At 33.6% G+C, this 19,853-nt stretch overlaps 1 protein-coding gene across 3 annotated transcripts in view; it reads right to left on the reverse strand.

Moving 5' to 3' along the window:
- LOC150104441 (uncharacterized) overlaps positions 1-19,853 on the reverse strand; it is a 328,160-nt gene that overhangs the window by 162,424 nt on the left and 145,883 nt on the right. For all 3 annotated transcript variants that reach the window (XM_090397017.1, XM_090397016.1, XM_090397015.1), the window contains one exon: positions 5,468-5,682. In XM_090397017.1, coding sequence (XP_090253143.1) covers positions 5,468-5,682 — 215 coding nt within the window. The remainder of the gene's footprint in view (positions 1-5,467; positions 5,683-19,853) is intronic.

A 19,853-nucleotide genomic window follows, 5' to 3' on the forward strand; every position in this document is an offset into this window, starting at 1 on the left:
TGTGTGGTTTTTTTTCTTGAAAAAGGAATTCATGATGTACAGGTTTTTTTTTTTTCTACAGATTTTATTAACCTTGCTCCTCTATCGTCTCTCATGCCATATCCATAATTTCCCACTGAATGTTCATCTGATTGTTGTATACCAATTCTAGCATTCAAGTCTGCTGTTACAAATCTGAAATGATGTTTTCCTTTATTGTAGACTGGAATACATCATTGAGAGGTTTCAATTGTTGGTGCATAGACTTGGATGATCTTAAGAGTGTATCTTTTTGAGATTTGAACAACAATATTTGCTATTCGATCAGATATGTTATTAAATTCTATTATGCTGTTCTTCGATTTTTTGTTGATTATGAATCCAACTCCATTGATTCTTTCCTTATCTTGACCTCTATAACACAGTATGTCTCCATATTTTAACTGAAGAATTTCTTCACCATTACATCTAACTTCACACAGTCCGAGAATGTCCTATTTTAGTCACTTCAGCTTTTCAGTTAGCTGTGCTTCACTGCTCAGAGCCTACAGTTTAAAGTTCCAAGGTCTAATTTCCAATGGCAGCATGATCTGGTTACCCAGGGATTCTTAGCACCCTCTGCCTTCATGTTTAACTGCCTGCTGCCATAGGTGGTAACAAATTGGCCTCTGGGTGAGAGCCATTTCATTTCTGTTTGATTCATCTTGGAAGATTAGGCACTGTGATGTATAAGCGATGTATCAACTGTTATTAATTTATCTCATAAGGGTCCTCTCAGTTCCCCAAGATGTTAATCTGATTTTTGGAAGGCAGTGATATGTATGTAGCTTTCTCCACCTTTATCATGTGTTGCATTACCTCAAAGGAAACATTTCACAGGAGCAGCTGGGTTAGGTTTTTTTTTGAATTTACACCCAGAGCAACTAAGGCTACAAGCCAATTGTGTTATGTCTCTTACTCGTGTGTGTTCTTACTAGATTTCCTGTTTTGTGGGATAAACCAGCCAAGTATCTGGAACCATTGGGGAGAAACAAAGAAAAAAAATCAAAATAAACAACAAAAACAGAAGTTAGTTAATATTTTATTTATTCTCTTGGTGTGCTTGCCATGAAACATAAAAGGACTCATTTTCACTCATAGGAATAAAAAGGGTTATGCTCATTATGCCTATTCTGTTGGAAGATGAATGAAAATGTCTGTATAGTGATAAATATCTGGTCCTCAGCAGACACCATACTGTAAATGCAAGAAAACAAGTAGCTTTATTGTACTGCTCAATACATGATGCACACAATTAGAGTCTGAGTAATATATATAGTGACAATTAGTGTAAATTGGAGACATATGGAATGCAATAGACCTGACTGTGCAATAATGATAAACAATTCTCCTCTCACAGGCACTGTACATTATCATTAAGACAATATCATTCTACAATTAAAGTTTAACCTAAAAGATTCAAACTAGTATCCACCATAGCAATGCATTCCACTCATCTACCACCAGTATGACTGCCAGTGAACATGATGCAGGTTACTTATTTTTGGTACTTTCAAAATCAGTTTTGGATGTGTCAATAATTTGCTTGAACTATTATGAGATTTACTATGAACAGAAAAAGGAAGTTGGAGATTTCAATTAAAGCTAATTGCTATATGATTGATTCATTTCTTATATATCCCTTGCACATTTCATAGAGAACCAAACCTCAGCTAAGCAATGTAAATTTCAAGTGAAACTGGGAATGTACATGTCCATACCATGTACATTCCCATTTTCTTCTCCCAAAAAAGAAGGAGAATAGTGCCCATAAACTTTTATGAACTTTGAATGAATTTTTTTTTACACTAAACCTTCTTTTACAAAGGATTTTATAACTGCACGATATTCAATTTTATTCATTTCAAGGGATACACACAACACTTTTGCTTTAGACAATTGTATAAAAAAACAACTTGATAGAATAACTTGCAATTTAACATGGATGCTTATGAATCAACTAAGAAACAAAAAATCTTGCTGATAGTGTTGCTATCTTTGGTCGAGGCCGAGAATTCTTCAGACCATCCTCGTATGTAATTAGTCTTCTTACAATTATATGTTCTTATATTTACATTCTCAATAGGATACTAAATAAACAAACATATATGTAAAAATTCATCGTATTTAAGCATGATTCTATTTATGCAGATTTTCAACTTGTATGAAAACCTCTGGAATGGCTCAATTGCATAACATGAGGATTTACTATGCTGGGTTGAATACCATGAGAGATACAAAGACCACAACACTGACCAAAATTACAATGGACTGATGAAATTATGAGATCTGCAAGAGTGATATGAGAAAAAAAAAAGCCACTGACACAGTCTTGGAGTCATTCATCTTGGAAAGACTTCATCCAGCAATGGTTCAGTAATGGCCGAAGATGATGACATATTATTAATATAAATAACATATTTTTCTTTACTTTTTATCATGTTCCATGCAAGTAACATGATCTATATTTACACAATCATACCGGGCTGTGTCTTGCATGTGCTGATGCATAACATGTGCAAGAGGCAGTCCAGCAAGAATATGTTATTATTAACATATTCTTGTATAATCTCTTTCACAAGCATTCTACAGGAGCAAATATAATCTAATGTGTGTATGATATTGAAGTTTCCAATGAAGGGAAAAAATGCTAGTCCACATAAGATGGTCATGCAAAGATTTTTAAGGTAGAGTTAAGTGAGAACTGCTTCCACTGAAGTGTGAGAATAAGTTCATTTACTTTACCATAATGCTCTGAATGATTAACACATGAAAAGTACCAGTACCTATTCACAACTACTGATGATAGATGAATCCAACTAATTTACCATCAGGGAATATAGATTGAATCCAACCAATGACTTGGATCATAATCAAGCTGTGAATTAACTGATCGTGTTTCACCTGGTGTTTAGTCTAATGATCCAGTTTGACTTATCTTTGCAAGATAACTGTATTTTTTAAATAACATTATTAAAGTTTTTCAATTATGTAAAATGTTCATTGGTCTTTTTTTTTTTTTTATTACATGAAGGATGTTCATTCTCTCTTGCACTTTTCTCTTAGCTGATGTGCAAGGAATGTAAATATTCTGTCAAAATGGTTTCTTTTACTGCTGGGATAACAGTTCACTCCATCATAATTGTGGTACCAGATGAGACTGCATTTTTTAGAAAAGTGTGCACACACATATGTAATCAACTACTTGTCTAAGTCATCTTTCAATTATTTCATTTTAAAGGAATGACAGAAAAGTGTAAAGCCATCAATATAAACAGCACTACCTACAGCAGAAGGAAGCCAGTCAATTATTGAATTACTTTGACAGCAAGAAGTGTTACACTTCAGAGTCATGGGAGAACATGGCACCAAGACTGTCAATGTAAAAACTGGAAAAGTGATTTTTATGGCAATAATCCTGTGGATAATGTTGCAATAGAATTGAGTACAAAAAGTCGAAAGAGGGTTGGACTTGATTTACAGTTATTAGCTTTAGCAAGAAAAAGAATGACTAGCATTTGGATTTAGATAATTTGCTTGTAGTTAATTCAAATTCAGAGTAAACTGAAAAGAAAAATAGAAATTTCAATGAACAAATGTGAAAAAAAAAAAAGAAAAAGAAAAAAAAGTCACAAATTGGCACAAAATGTGTCAATTTCAACTTGTTTGTGAAAGGTTTTCATTGCAGGTTTCACATGTAATCAGCACTAAAATGCTATGTACTAGTGAAAGACAATGGCTGTCATTTTTTTTTGATGGCATACTTAAATAGCTCATGTAAGAGATGAAATGAGAATTTTAATGGAATGTAAAAAATTAATGTTTCCATGCCAATAAGAACTGTTTTTAGTGAAAAGTTCAAAGTGCAGATATTTGGATGAAGATTGTTTCCAATCTTCATCCAAAGATAAAGGAAATGAGGCACAGAAGTCACAAAGATCATCCCCCCCTCCCCTAGCACTCTTATAATTCCAAACACATGAACGCTAGTACTCATGCACAGGAAAAAATTAATTGAGAATTTTTTTTTTTATCAGTTTATTTGAATTATGCCATTCTGCTAATCCAAAAGACAACATATTATTCTGAAGTCCACAGACATTACTTTAACTCCTGAAGTTATTTATAAGCATTCAGTATTACTGACTGTTTGTGAATAAATTAAATATGGTTTCCTGGAAAGTTTTGAAGTATCTTTTTCTTAATTATTTCAATTAATTTTATATGCATACTATTGTTGTTGAAAAATAATAAATACTGATGATAAATACTTAACATCTTCAATTTTTATCTTTAATATTGGTTGTCAAACGTAATTATTACAGGAGAAAATTAGAACCAAGAATTGTGAATTTCCTTATTTTGTTACAATGGTATTCTTTTTTTTATTTAAAATTCAGTAGATTGAAATGAATAGTTCTGAACTGAATACCATGTGCAGTGTCAAAAAATTTTTCAGCTCATACCAAAAAACAGATAGACATTCAAGAATAATATGTATGAAATGGCAGTGTATATAGGGGAAGAGAGGGTCAATTTTTACAAATAATGCATATTTGTAAATAAACATTTCTTTTAAGAAAATCAAAGCACACAGTCTTCCTTTCCTAGCCTGAGATCATGAATAAAATCCTACAGATGCAGGATTTTATTCATTATTATCTAAATATTATTCATTGAGTATGAATTAATGTTTTTTAATGGGAAACTCATGAGATGCTGATCAACCTATAGCACACTAGTACCATAGATGGCAAGAAGAGCTTGTTCACATTTTACTTTCGAGAGCTCTAGAGCCATGTATGTGTTTTGTTTCCTTGGGAAAAAATTTTGTTTGGAGCAGAGAAGTAATATGTTGAAACATTACAAATATGCAAATTTGTAATGTTTGTGCTGAGAGAGAGAGATTTGAGGTTAGTGTTATCCCAAGAACATAAATCTCATCGTGCATAGGGATTTGGGTGTTGTCAGAACTAAGGTAGGATGAAAAGGTTTTTTTTTTTTTTTTTTTTTTTGGAAATAAGGCAAAGCTACATTTTACTAGCACTGAAATTGGCAAGATTATCTAAATCCCACTGATGAACGTTTTGGAGATTGTATTTAAGGTAGCAGTGGTAAAGGCTCTGGAGATTTGTGCATTACTAGGTTTGTCAAATGAAAAGGAGGAAAGCAATGTGCGGTCATTAACAACACTATGTATTGGGTTGGTAGTCTGCTCATTTCTGCACAGAAGGAATAGGATTGGTGAGATAACAGAGCCGTGTGGGACATGTGCATTATCTGCATACTTAGAAGCCAAGGTGAGTGTTCAGTCAGAAAGCTGGCAATCCAACTGAAGTCACTTGTTAATCAAAAGTTTAGATGAAAGAGATAAAAAGATTAACATTTATTTAATTAATGTTAAATCCATTCTTTTCATATTCAAACAGTATCTTGAAAAAAAACAAACCTCTTGGTTCTTTTTTGCTTTCTTCTTTCTACCAATAATATAAGATGCCAATTTTGAAGCTCCACTTTCCTCCTCTACCTCCTCACTGGCAGAGCTTGTTGACTGCTCCCCTCCAACTTCAGAACCAAACCAACTGACTGTGTCCTCACTTTCTCCTTTGCATATCTGCTGAAGATCAACTTCTTCGTATATATTATCTTCTGCATTCTGCAGTCCTGATAAGTGAAAAGATTTATTTAATTTTATTTTTTTAAATGCAAAACATCTACTGATCAAATATTTTAGTTCTATAAACAAACTTAGATATTCAATATTATACAAAACTCTATATTTAAGAAATATAGTCAGTCACAATTCATCTAGAATTTCTTAAGACCCTCTTCTATAATTCAAAATTAAAAGCCTTAAGATATTAACTTGCCAAAATTAACCGAAAATGATCACAAACTATCTGTTAAATGCATGTGTTTTCCAGATCCAGATATGATCTAGATTATTCTAATATTTAACAAGTTATCATATACCAAACTGTTACATTGGGAAACAGATTTAGTATAGCCCAATCGTTACTTTTAAGATCAATTTGTATTATTGTTTCTTTTTTGACTTCAAATAGATGACATTTCAAATGTGCTCTCTGTCTACCTTAACAAGATTACTTCATAATGAATACCAAAATGTCGATGCCTCCTCCACCATCACTGTTATACACAATTTTATACACCAGAGGTTAGTCATGCATTAGCACTGTTTACTTATTTAAATCAATAACTATCTATAGCTTAGCTTTCAATTCTATAGGCTGAAAATCTCTGATGCACTGTTGGATAAGCCAGAACTTAATTCCGAGAATCAAATGATAGATTTAGTATCTTATAAGGATAGCAACAGTATTATATCAGTAAATTAAAATCACATGCATCCTAGATCAGTAACTACAAACTGACATGCTGCATTCAAAGCTTTGCATCTGTGGATTATATGGTGGTTCCAGTAGAGGATACACACTACAACTGGTAATAAATAAATAAATAAAAAGATAACATTGCATCTTCCCCCTCCCATTGAATAAGTTCATGCACATTCAATTAGCTTTAATTGAAAGTGAGGTGTTTGAATTAGTGCACGTTAATTTAAGTTTACTGTCATATTATTATGGCATTACTTTGGTGTCTAACGTGGTGTGGGTGCACAGTGTATTCATTATTGAAGGCAAGAGGTTTGTTGGTGAAAAGTGAGAACAGAAGAGAACAAAAGGCATAAAAATGAAAAATATACGAGTTTCAGAGAGAAATGCAGGAAAGAGTGAAGGTAAATAAGTCCGAATGATTTCAGTCAAATAAAAGATAATATGAAAGAAATGAAGAAAAATGAGAGGAATGGTGAGGTTGGCATGAGAGAAATGGCATATTTACTCTTTCACAGGTCAAAGGATGGGTAAAAGAAGCATCTGGTGAATGATACTGAAGAAGATTATGTAAATGAGTTGCACATTAAAGAATTTAAATTATACACTGATCAGCAACTCATAAGCAATTAAGGCACTGGAAAAGCTGGTTAAAGAGAATTCAGGAATAAGTGGATAGGAATACAATATTTTATGGGTACAGCATGGCTTTCTGAAGGAAAGGTCTTATCCTAGTAATTTACTTATAAAATGACAGCTGAGTTGAATAAAGGAAATAGCTACACCACAATATGAGTACACTTTGCAGAAGCATGATGGGATGCTGCATGGAACTTTATTACATAATCTGAAGAAAATGGAGATGGACATAAATGTGTTAACATGGATAAGAGGATAACTGATGGCCTGACATCACAGAGGTGTTATACAGTGAAGTTGGATCAAAGAGAAGGCAGGTAAACAGTAGTGAGCCATATGTCTCTGTACTTGGATGAGTTACCTTACCTCCATATTGACCTCTTCCCAGACTGCAAGTTGTGCTACATAACTTAATTGCATGACAGATCAAATCGTAAAAGAAAGCAAAATAGCACAAAGGATCGCTTGGAAGAAACAAGGTAACAAGCAACAATGAAATCTCTCCTTATAGGACTTGATTTGATCTCATGTCAAGTAATATAAACAAAAAATACTGCGACTACTATGCTTAGATTTGGACCCAGAGTTTCTACAGGATGAGGAACTGGTAGAGAGGATCTACAGATGGGTGACCAAAATGGTGTAAAATCTGAGGAAAATGCTTCTTATGAAAACAGACTAAATGTAGTGAGTTACAAACACTGGCTGAAAGATGAAACGGAAAAAACGTGGGAGGGAGGGACAAGACAGAAACAAAGAAGCTGCTTCAGTTAAAGCTACTGTGTGGATAGACATGAAAATTTTTAAGCATTATTTGGAGTAATATGTCATCCCCGGAAGTTATATTAAAGTGTGGTTAACAAGGATTTAGGATTAAAATTTTTGTTCTCCATATTATTTAAAGGATATGAAAAAGATGAGAAGTTGGCTTGATATTTTGGAGTCAGACTGTGTATGGATGTTAACTAATGGCTGCTCATGTTCTTACATGATCAAAGGAAAGTAGAGGAATGATAGTAGCCAATTTGGTGAGGAAATGCCCATGAAAACACCCATAAAAAATCATACGCAAAACAGAGCATTTATATGAAAGTGATTGGAGGTAATCTGTGAGAGAGAGAGATGATATATTAGGTGGATTTCCTTCTCCTGTAGACAAGCAATTATTCTTAAGACTTTGAGCATGCCATTGCAAATGCAAGAACAATATTGAAAGGGTCAGGTGGATTTGGGATTTATAAAATGTTAAGAGTTATGCAGAAGTGAAGAAGTGCTTTGAATGAAAAACAAAATGAAGTTTTATGCAGGCTGAGGAGGCTATGGATGTAAAATGTTCATACCAAGGTAAGCTGGATGTGAAGTCAGCCCAAGAAGAGGAAACTGATCTTGCTGAAAATCATTATCAAAAGTAATAATAATAATCCTATCTGGATTTTTTTTTCAATGGACATCGCTATCTCTTCCTCCAACTCCAATGATTTATTGATATTCAATCTAGATCAAAATTTATGTGGATAGCATTCATGAAAAACCTACAGAATATTAGTAACATATGTGAATTAAGAAATAGATAATCTGGAAACTCTGTTATATCAACTACACATGGTAGTTTTGCAAGCCAATTTAGTCCCTCAATATAGAATGGAGGTCATTTTGCACTGGGTGATGAAATTCATCTGCTGCCTAATGGCTTTCGCAAGCATTTATGTTCATCGTCAGATTTAAATCAACATCTTACTGGTTGGAGAGCCAATATACTATCCATGTGGTCAATCAGGCCATGTATATTGAAGATGATTCTATAACACTGTCAGCAGCAAATAATGATTATTAATGTAGATAGATAGTGTGCAAAAATGTTAAATGTCTTAGATGTCCAATGCATATTAACATAATCAAAGAATAAGGTCAAAGAACGAGGAATCTAATAAAAGTGAGAATGCAAATAATTTTTCTATTTACTCAACAACTTACACTTTTTTTTTTTAATGCCCTAGCAAATGCACATAATTTAGCATATATTATGATGACAAGCTTTTGGGGACCCTGTAACTTCTAGAGAGTGCATCCCAAGGGTGGAGGATGGGGGGGGGGGGGCACCATATATGTATGTCTGTGTGTGTGCAGTGCATAACTTCAAAACTTATGTATAGTATGCCCACAGATACGAGACCCTTCGACACATCTGCGCATGTCAACAGAAGGAGAATCCATTCCGAAAATAGGGTAATCAATCCGTATTGTGGGATGAGTTGTTTATTATTACACAGCAGAAAATTAACTTCTCTTTTATGATCATTGTAGTTTTTAAAGTGTTAACTATTTTACCTATAATTTCACCTATAAAGCACGTGATTTCGCATTGTACATAATGAACAGCGTGTTGCAGCACATTCTGGCGTAATGTGGCAGCAAGTGTCAAGGAAGTTTAATTTTGCATGTGAGTAAGTGTTTGTCTTTTCATTATCGAAAGTCTACATTTTGCTAATTGTTATTTTAAAGATTTAATCTGGTCCAATGGAGAAGAAAAAAAGCAGCAAAGAAAAGCAATTTCTTTGGAAATGAAAATTGCAATTTTAGATTGCTTAGCAAAAGGAGAGGTATCTACGGTGATTGGTAAACATTTTAATTTAGGCGAATCTACTATAAGAGCAATTAAAAAGAATGAAGTCGCAATAAGAAAATCTGTCATTTCTGGCACAAAATTAAGTGCCAAGTTATCATCGTACTCAAGAGATGCTTTATTAGAAAAAATGGAACAAGCGCTCGTAATTTGGATTGAAGAATTAACTCAAAGAAGAATTCCTATAAGTGGTTATTTAATTAAACAAAAAGCTCTTCAATTTTATGAACAGATGAAGCAATTGGAGGTGTCTACTTCTGCTTCCCAGGCTGATAAAGAATTTTCAGCTGGCAAAGGATGGTTAACCGGGTTTTTAAAAAGGAATGCACTTCATGATGTGAAGATTACAGGTGAGGTTGCAGCAACAGATGAAGAAGCAGCCAGAAATTTTCCAGAAAAGTTAGCCAAAATTATTGAAGACTGCGGATACTATCCCAATCACGTGTTTAACGCTGATGAAACAGGATTGTTTTGGAAGAAAATGCCTAGTCGAACTTACATCACAAAGTCTGAAAAAAAAAAAAAAAAGCAAGTGGGTTTAAAGCAAGCGAAGATCAAGTAACGTCATTACTCTGTAGCAATGCATCAGGAGATCGAATGTTGAAACCCCTTCTAGTAAATTGATCTCTAAGATCACGTGCTCTAAAAGGCAAAGATCTAAAACAGCTGCCGGTACATTGGATGGCTAATACAAAGGCCTGGGTAACAATTGCTATATTTACTGAATGGTTTAATAATTGCTTTGTACCAGAAGTGGAAACATATATGAAGCAAAAAAACTCTTTTTAAAGTTTTATTAATTGTTGACAATGAATTTAGAACATCAAAATGTGCAGGTAGTGTTTTTTCCACCCAATACAACAAGCATTATTCACCTATTAGATCCAGGCATAATTGCTACTTTTAAAAAATATTATGTTAAGCACACTTTTCAGTTTATATTGGATAAACTAGAAAATGAATCATTAACAGTAACTGACGTTTGGAAAAAAATTTCTATTTTGGACTGCTTAAATCATGTTGCATCTGCTATCACTGAAATAAGACTGCAAACTTCAAATGGCTGCTGTAAAGCAACTTGGCCTGGATGTATTGCAAACAGTGCAATCATGCAAACATTTACATTATCAGCTGAAATCATTACTTTGGCACAGGAAATTGGTGAAGAAGGTTTTGATACATTTAGCCAGAATGATGTAGAATTGCTTGTGGATAATGCCTTAATTGATGATGATATTATTGGATATCGATTAACTTTAAATATCGTCAGAGATCAAGAAAATGATCGCGAAGAGAAAGAAAAACCTGTCCCGCTCACTGCAAATATAATTCGAGAAGGTCTTGAACCGTGCAATAAACGGGAAAATCATTTTCTTGTTAATGACACAAATTCTGAACGAGGCTTTAAATTCCAATGTGAGCTGAAGAACTGTATGTCTGGATATCGCCAGCTGTATAAAAAATTAGTGAAATGATCATCGCAAAGTTTAATCATTGATTACATTGTCAGAAGAAAAAAATCAGCACAGAACGAGGGTGAAGCTAATTCTGTTTGTGAAGAACAATTGCCTTTATCATACAAATCTGATGCACTGACTATCTCTTCTGGTGATAAAAGTAATTTTGCAAACATTGCCAAATATTGTCTAATAGCGATGATAATTATGATGACAAAATGTAAAAAAAAAAAATTGTTACTTTTCAATAAAATTTAATGAATAAAGCTTTAAAACAAACTTAGCCATTCTTATTTTCCTGAATTTTTAAAAACTTTTTTTATGCGTTTCAGGTTTATTTTAATTATTGCTTCGGTTTTATGCGGTTTTAGAAAATTATGGAACATATCCCTAATTTTTCAACGTAAGTTAGGTCTTTTTTGTGCGATTTTTTATATGTGGTTTTCTGTAGAACGTACCTACCACATAAAAAGAGACCCGACTGTGTGTGCGTGTGTACACACACACACACACACACACACACACTGGGGGGGGGGCTCTTTCTCCTGGTGCCTAAGGCCAAAGCTGAAAGACATTTTGGACCTCCGTCTACAGAAAAAATGATTAGAACTCAGAAGGAGATTTTGTACAATTTGTATAATGAAAAGCGTGCAGAACATGGAAAAATTGTGAAGTGGCCAGAACTAGAGACCGAACTTTTGAAATGAGTGCAAGAAAATCGGCAAAATGGCATTGCCATTTCAACAAAAATGATTCGTACACATGCAGTCCAAGTAGCCTGCGAGCGTAATCTTTTGATAAATATGTGATTCAATATCGAAAAAATTACAATTTTGAAATGGGACAGATAGCCAATATGGATTAAACGCCCTTAACCTTTGATGTTCCCTCAAATAGAACTGTAGCTGAGAAAGGTGAGAAAAGCATTACAATCAAAACCAGTGGACATGAAAAAACACACTACACTGTAGTTCTTGCATGTTGTGCTGATGGTATGAAGCTGCCGCCAATGATAATTTTTAAGCAGAAGACTCTGCCTACAGAAAAAATACCAACAGGACTGATTGTACATGTGCATGAAAAAGGTTGGATGGATGAAAATGAATGAACAAACTATTGTTAAATCTTTCTTGAAATGTGGAATTAGAATGAAAAAGGTTGGATGGATGAAAGCGTGGATAGATAAAGCATGGAAAAGAAGGAATGGCGCACTACTAAAGAAGAAAGCTCTCCTTGTATTTGATCAGTTCAAGGCTCATCTTAAGGATTCAATCAAACAAAAATTCCAAGAGTGCAATACTGAATTGGCTGTCATACCAGGAGGACTTACATCACAACTGCAGCCACTTGATGTATCTTTAAACAAACCCTTTAAAGTCTTTATGAGGGAAGAGTGAAACAAGTGGATGATGAATGCCGGTGTACAGGGCACCCTGAAACGGCCATCAATCTCTCAAGTGTGCAAGTGGGTTAAGACATCTTGGTCGAAAATGAATGAACAAACTATTGTTAAATCTTTCTTGAAATGTGGAATTAGCAACGCCCTTGATGGAAGTGAAGATCATTTCTTCACTTCCATCAAGAAAATTGTGTTAAATTTCTTGGGTGTGTCTTATACACCGGAAAATACGGTAAGACCCAATGTACATAAGATTTTGAAAAACTTAAACACAGATACTAAAGAAAACATAAAATTAAACACCGAATTAAAATGAGAAGAATTTCTAAATTTCTATTGAGAATTGTGGACAGATAAATATTTTAAAAATGATAACTGGCAAAAATTTAATGAAAAGGAAATAACTAAGAATTAGAAATCTGCCTGAAAGAAACAAGAAATGAAAAATCACCCAGAGAAGATAAGCTAGGTTCAGAACTATATAAATATGCAGGAACTAGGTTCAAAGAAAGACTCGCATTATTTTTAAATAAAATCTATTCAACTGGTAACCCCCCAATAGAATGAAAAAAAAAGCAATTGCGATTCCTATCTTTAAAAAAGGTAGTAGAGATGACCCTAAAAATTATAGTGGTATAAGTATACTAAATTCCTGTTACAAAATATAGAGTAAAATTTTAAATACCAAACTAATAAAATATTCTGAAAATTTTATTTTAGAAGTACAGAATGGATTTAGAAAGGGACGGTCACGTATAGACCCGGCTTTTTTGCCTAAAATTAATAATAGAGAAAAGAAGAGAATACAATTTAGAAACAAAACACATACTACGTTTATTGACTTTGAAAAAGGATTCAACAAAGTTAAAATAAGCATTTTATTTAACGCATTAAAAGAAAAATACCAAATAATATCCTAAAAGCTATCATAAGAAAACAAAACAAAAAAAAAATATATATATATATATGTAGAAAGTATTTTACCTTATACTCCATTTCCCAAGTAAGCAAACAGACGAACAAGTCAAGTTTGCGCCTACACGTACTGCAAGTCTAGCTGACCCTCAAAGTAGTGCAAGTCAAAGCCACGGTAAAGGTAGAATAAGCTTACTTGGGAAATGGAGTAAAACCAGGTTTAAAATAGCTTGGTATCTTTAACATATATATATATATATATATATATTCATTTTTAATATAAACTGACTAAAAACCCGAGAGTTATAACAAAATGAGATTTATTTGAAAAACGCAACACGTTTTGTCGAGATTGACTTCATCAGGCGTTAAGAACATAGAAAGATATTAAAAGACACTCTAAAGCTATACAATTATAAAGTTATAATATTCGACTGTGAATTACAGTTATCATGAACTTGAGCTATAGTCCGTGTTAAAGTTCTATTGTTGTACACTTGTGCGTGTGTGGAACCATGCGATCTCTGGTTGGCGGCTTTCGTTGTTCGTGTTTATTGAAAACAGGACATGGCCTGATAGAGCAGTAGCTCTGGTTCTCTTGTAAGCAATGTCTCTCTGGTGTTCCTTGAGACGTAGGAGGATAGATTTCTCTGTTTGGCCATAGCAAGGTTTTCTGCACTCACGTGACTTTGTATAGACCTGGGAATTGTAGAAGGTTGTGAGATTGTTTATAGTTGTTGAAACGTGATCTTATTTTTGGCAGAGTCGAGAAGCATGTTTGTATGTTAAACTTCTTTAGGATTCTACTCAGCTTTTTTGGATAGTGTGCTGATATATGGCAAGGAGATATGACCTTTGGAGTTGTCCTGTGTCTCTATGTTGACGGTGGGATAATTGATTGTTAATACTTCTTAAAGAGTAGCCACTGTTTTTAAAGGTCCATTTAAGATGATGTAGTTCTTTTGTTAGTTCTTCATCTGACAGTACAGATCTTGCACAATTCGCAAGAGTTGATATAATACCCAACTTTTGCGCTGGATGGTGATGTGAGGATGCATGCAAATATCTGTCTGTGTGTGTTGGCTTTCTAAATATAGAGACTTTTATTGATTCAGGCATCTTGGTGAGTTTAACATCTAGGAAACAGATGGAAGTATTTTCTTCAATCTCCATGGTCAATTTTATATCCTGATGGAGGTTGTTTAAGTGTTTGAGAAACCTGTGAAGATTCTCAATACTATGCTCCCATATGAGGAATATATCGTCCACATATCTAAACCAAATTCTTGGTTTTACACTAAAAGAGGAGATTGCCTTTTGTTCAAAATCCTCGAAAAAAATGATGGCTAGTACAGGAGAGAGGGGGGCTTCCCATAGCTAATCCTTTGACCTGTTTATATAGTTTACCTTCGAATTCAAAATAGCCAGAGTTTACACAGTGAGATAGCACACACACACACACACACATATATATATATATATATATATATATATATATATGAAAATAATCAAATACAAATAGGATTAAACCACGAGTTATAATATACGAGAGAGATAAACCAAGGCAGGGATGTCCCCTCTCAGCAACTCTTTTTAATATTTACCTAAATGAAATAATAATAAAAGGGAATAAAAATTTCCATCAAGGTATTAAACTTTCTCCGACTGTGAACTTAAACCATCTCCTTTTTGTCCTGATGACCAAATAAAAAATAATTACAAATTCTGAAGATAACTTAGAGAAAGATATTTTAAATTTAAATGAGATAGCCAAAGATTATGGAATGATAATATCAACAGAAAAATCAAAAATGATGGCCTTTAAAGGATAAAATCCAGTAAGAATTAAATTAGTAATAGATAATAAGATTTTAGAACAGGTAAATTCATTTAACTACCTAGGCTGTATGGTTATATATGAAAATGAAAAAGATATATACCTAAAAATTGCAAAATATTTAAAAATAACAGGAGTAATTAACTCTATATTTAAACCAAACCTAGTTCAAAAACAAACCAGACTAAAAGTATACAATATATTAGCCCTAGCAGTCCTATTGTATGGAAATGAAATCTGGACAATAAAACAAAAAAGACAAACAAAGATTAATAACAGCTGAAATGAAGTTTATGAGAAAAACTGCAAAGTATACTCTATTTTATCACAAAAGAAATGAAGAAATTATGAAAGAATTAAACCAGGAATCAGTAATAGAAAAAATTAAAAAATATAAACATAAATGGATGGAACACGTTCAAAGAATGAAAACAGAAAGATTACCAAAACAAGCTAGTAGGAAAAAGAAAACCAGGACGTCCTCTTAAAATATTCAACGATGACTTCTAAGGTTGGAACAGGCCACTCCAGGCCTAAATCCTTGATAGGCATGATGACAAGTTATGCAATGTGCATAATTATATTTACTCATTAAAGTAAACAGAATATGAAAAAAAAAAAGGGCAACTTGTTAATTATGATATTTTGAAAATTATTTAAGTCGTACTAATGAAATCTGCTTTCTTAAAAGTTCACTTCTTATAAAATCATGACTGGCAAAAACAGGTTGAGAAACATTAATAAAAGTTACACTCCAGTTTTCTTAATAAATGGAACTAATTTTGAGAACGGACAGCAAAAAATTTCTGAAGACGCTGCTTTAAATACCACTTTTTAAAAAGACTAGTCAAAGCCTTCTTGCATTCCACAAAAGATGAAGAGTCAATTTACTATCCTATTCTACCCAGGAGTTTGGGTAGAATTATTCTATTCTACCCTGTTTTTGTAATGTTTTGTACTTTGTACAGATCAGTAGATCTGCTAAGATCAGGATTCGAATTCAGTAATATAAATATTATATGCAGTACTGATGAGGATATTAACATCATACATAGAATTAAATTGAGGGGAGAAGGAAACTGCTTTACACAAAAGTAAATCCACATGAACTATTTAAAAAATCTGGTAAGATCTTTTTTAAAAAAAACTTACTCAAAAAAAAAAAAAAAAAAAAAAAGACAGAAAAGAAAAATTAATAGATCAATATAGTGGAGTGGAATACAGAAAACTGAGAGTGACAAGCAGATACTTTCAGTAATTTACTGATGCAAATTTGTGGAGTTAAATGTGGAAGTTGATAAAGGTGATGTTGACATCCTGCAGGATGATTTTAATGAATTGATAATGTGAGCAAAGAATAATGGTTGCCAATTTAAGATGGGATAAGAAGAAATATTGAGGGAATACAGTTTGCAAAGCCTTGTGAATGAGGAAGAGAGGAGATATGATTGAGACATTTAAGTTGGTATAGGGCTGTTACTGAGTTAATGTGAAAGAAAGTTTTCAGAGAATGGGATAGAAGGCACCCCTGGAAGCTGTATATGGAGGGTGTGAGTAGGGGCAAAAGGAGCAGGTTCTTTGCATGGAGAGTGATTGGTGAGTAGAGTGCATTGCCTGACATCGTGTTGAATGAGGATATACTGAAAGTTAAAGGAAGTTTGATGGGCTTAAATTACTACATAGTGTACCTCCCAAAGTGAGTCCTTTGACTCCATGGAGGTCTGGTAATAATAATAATAATAATACTGTGTATTACACTGATGGTAATGGACTGCAGGAAACTGATGAGGTTAGGGACCCGAGAGTGATGGCAGATAGAGAGTTGAAGTTCAGAGGTATATTGCTGAAGTGGAAAAAACAAACTTCAACTTAGAGGATTACTTGAATTTTGAATTACACACTGATAAGTAGAGAGAGGATGGTTATTATTCCTCTTTTTAAGACTATGATATGACCATATCTTGACTATTGTGCACAGATTTGGTCATCAGCGCACAATACACATACTGCCAAAGAAACACAGATGTGTTTCTTTGGCAGGCGGTGGTAGACAGGATCCAGAGACAAGCGACCAAGCTGGTGACGTGTCTGTGGAATACTCCCGATGAGGACAGATGTATAAGTTGCAAGATTCACTGAAAGGCAAAGAGGGAATATGATAGAAACTTACAAGTTACTAAAGGAGTTCTATAAGATTGATACAAAAGAAATTTTTCAATACATGATGAGTGGAGAGAGAGAATTGGGGACCCAGAAGTCATGTACGAGTGTATGAATGTACGACTAGATTTTTTTTTGCTTGGAGAGGAGTGAATGGTTGGAATGAAAAATGTCAGAAAATGTTGTGGGTGCAGCATTGAATGAGTTTAAAAGAGAAGTAAGATTATGTATTGTGTGAATAATAGTTTGGGTCTTGTGTTATGAGTTAACTCTATGCAGATACCCATATAATAATGATAATAATAATATTTATATAAAGGCACGCCAAGATTGCTGATAATTCACCATAATTGTTAATCATGAATATAACCTGATTATACATAAAATTATTGATGAGGGAAGAACAATTAGATGAATCAAATTTTTGAATATTTCATTTGGAGGTTAATAACAACTATTAACTTGAAGTGACAAGTAGCAGGTTAAACTATTTATTAAAGTTGGTCGGAAAGATGAAGGAAGCATCTTAATTCAGATTTGGTGGTTCACAGTACTGGTTAACAAAAGTTGAATACTTTGGAATCTTTTCAAAGTGCATATAAGCCACATCATCCTCACTGTAAGCCAGTACCATAAACCACATAATCCAAGGTTAGGCACCTTCCCATCTTAAAAAAAATGTTAATTTTCTTGACCATAACAGTTATAAAAAGACTTCTAATGGGACTATATTGATCAAGTACATATAATAAACAACTATGCTTTACCAACTAGTTTCACCAACTAAGGCTGTTGGCATCTTCAACAGTTTTTTACTTTTTAGTGCCTTACATCAGTTACCCTGAAGATGCCAACAGCCTTAGTTGGTGAAACATAGTTGTTTATTATATGTATCATCAATATAGTCCCATTAGAAGTCTTTTTATATCTTCGCATCTTTTTTACTGCTTTTAATAAATAGCATGCTATAAGGCCAGAACTTGATGCTGTTGCTGCTAACCTTCAGACTATTAAAAGATATTAAATATCTCCTTACATTTGGTTAAAACACAACAACATTCAGAGGTACCACTTACAATGGTTGTATAGAAATTATTCACACATGCAGACAAAACAGCAATTAATATTTGTCAGCCGAGTTGACCAAATGTATCAACTCTCCAACCTACAGAATTTGGGTTCAAATCCAGCACTGGGCACGGATGTTTGTGATGACTGTCTCTAGGCTGAAGATAAATTTCATCACACAACATGAGATGACCACCCTATTTACTGAAGATATGCAGTAAATGGCATGTAAAATTCTGTGTTTGGTATCTAGAGTAGGGTTTCCAAATTATGTAAAAAATAAATAACAAAAATACATAAATAAAAATAGAAAAAATTCTTAGCTTACTCATGGTACTAATGTACCATGTACCAGTAATGAGACAATCAAGGTATGTAAACAGCTTTACTGTTCAAGTATATGATTTTCTAAGTTCATTGGAATTTTTTCCTGATCTCTTCCTATTTTTAATGTTACTGTTTTGCTTAAATTGATTTTCATTCCAAAAGTTTTGCATTTATTTAAAATGTTTATCATCTTTTCCAATCGTTATCTAGATTCTGCAAGAATAATAATATTGCCTGCATATTTAATATGGATGACACTTGTGCCATTTATTTGTTGACCAGTCTTTTGGCTATGGTTTTGGATATTTCTTCAAAATAAATTTGGTGAGAGTGGGCAACCCTGCAAGACTCCTTTTTCTACTTTGAATTTTTCTGTTTTTATTTTATTAAATTTGACAGTTGCTTTGGCATCTTTATAATAATTTGTAATAAAGATTCACATTTCTCAATCTAACACCATAGGTTTTTAAGATGTTTATCATTTTGTTCTGTTGATAGAATCAAATGATTGTTTGAAGTCAATAAAACTGCAATATACACTGCTTGGAAAGAAGTCAACAGACACCATAGTGTGAAGAACAAACAGCCATGGCACCCATCTTAATAAGATGTAGGACCTCCTTTAGCTGTGATGATTGCAGCAATCCTACAGGGCATACTTTCCACAAGCATACGATAGCAATCAATGGGAATTTTGGACTATTCTTCCTGTAGGCATACAATAAGGTCCTGAACTGTTGTGGGGCAGATATCTCTTAACCTCACCCAACACTCCAGTTCATCTCACAGATATTCAATAGGTCTGAGATCAGCTCCAGAGCCTTGTGGAGGCAAGTCAAGTGTGGTGCCTTTCATGTCCACGAACCATGCAGTTACAGTGGCCTCATGACACAGTGCATTGTCTTGCTGAAAGAGACAATGGTCAGTTATGTAGAAATGCCACAAAGTAGGAAGTACTGCATTGTCTAGAATGTTCAGATATCTCTCACAGTTCAATGTTCATGGCATCACAAACAGAGGTCTGAGACCAAACCAGTAAAAACAGGATATTACC

Source organism: Typopeltis vanoorti, chromosome 8 (assembly GCF_054136105.1).
Source record: "Typopeltis vanoorti isolate ZY-2024b chromosome 8, IOZ_Tvanoo_1.0, whole genome shotgun sequence".
Lineage (NCBI taxonomy): Eukaryota > Metazoa > Arthropoda > Arachnida > Uropygi > Thelyphonidae > Typopeltis > Typopeltis vanoorti.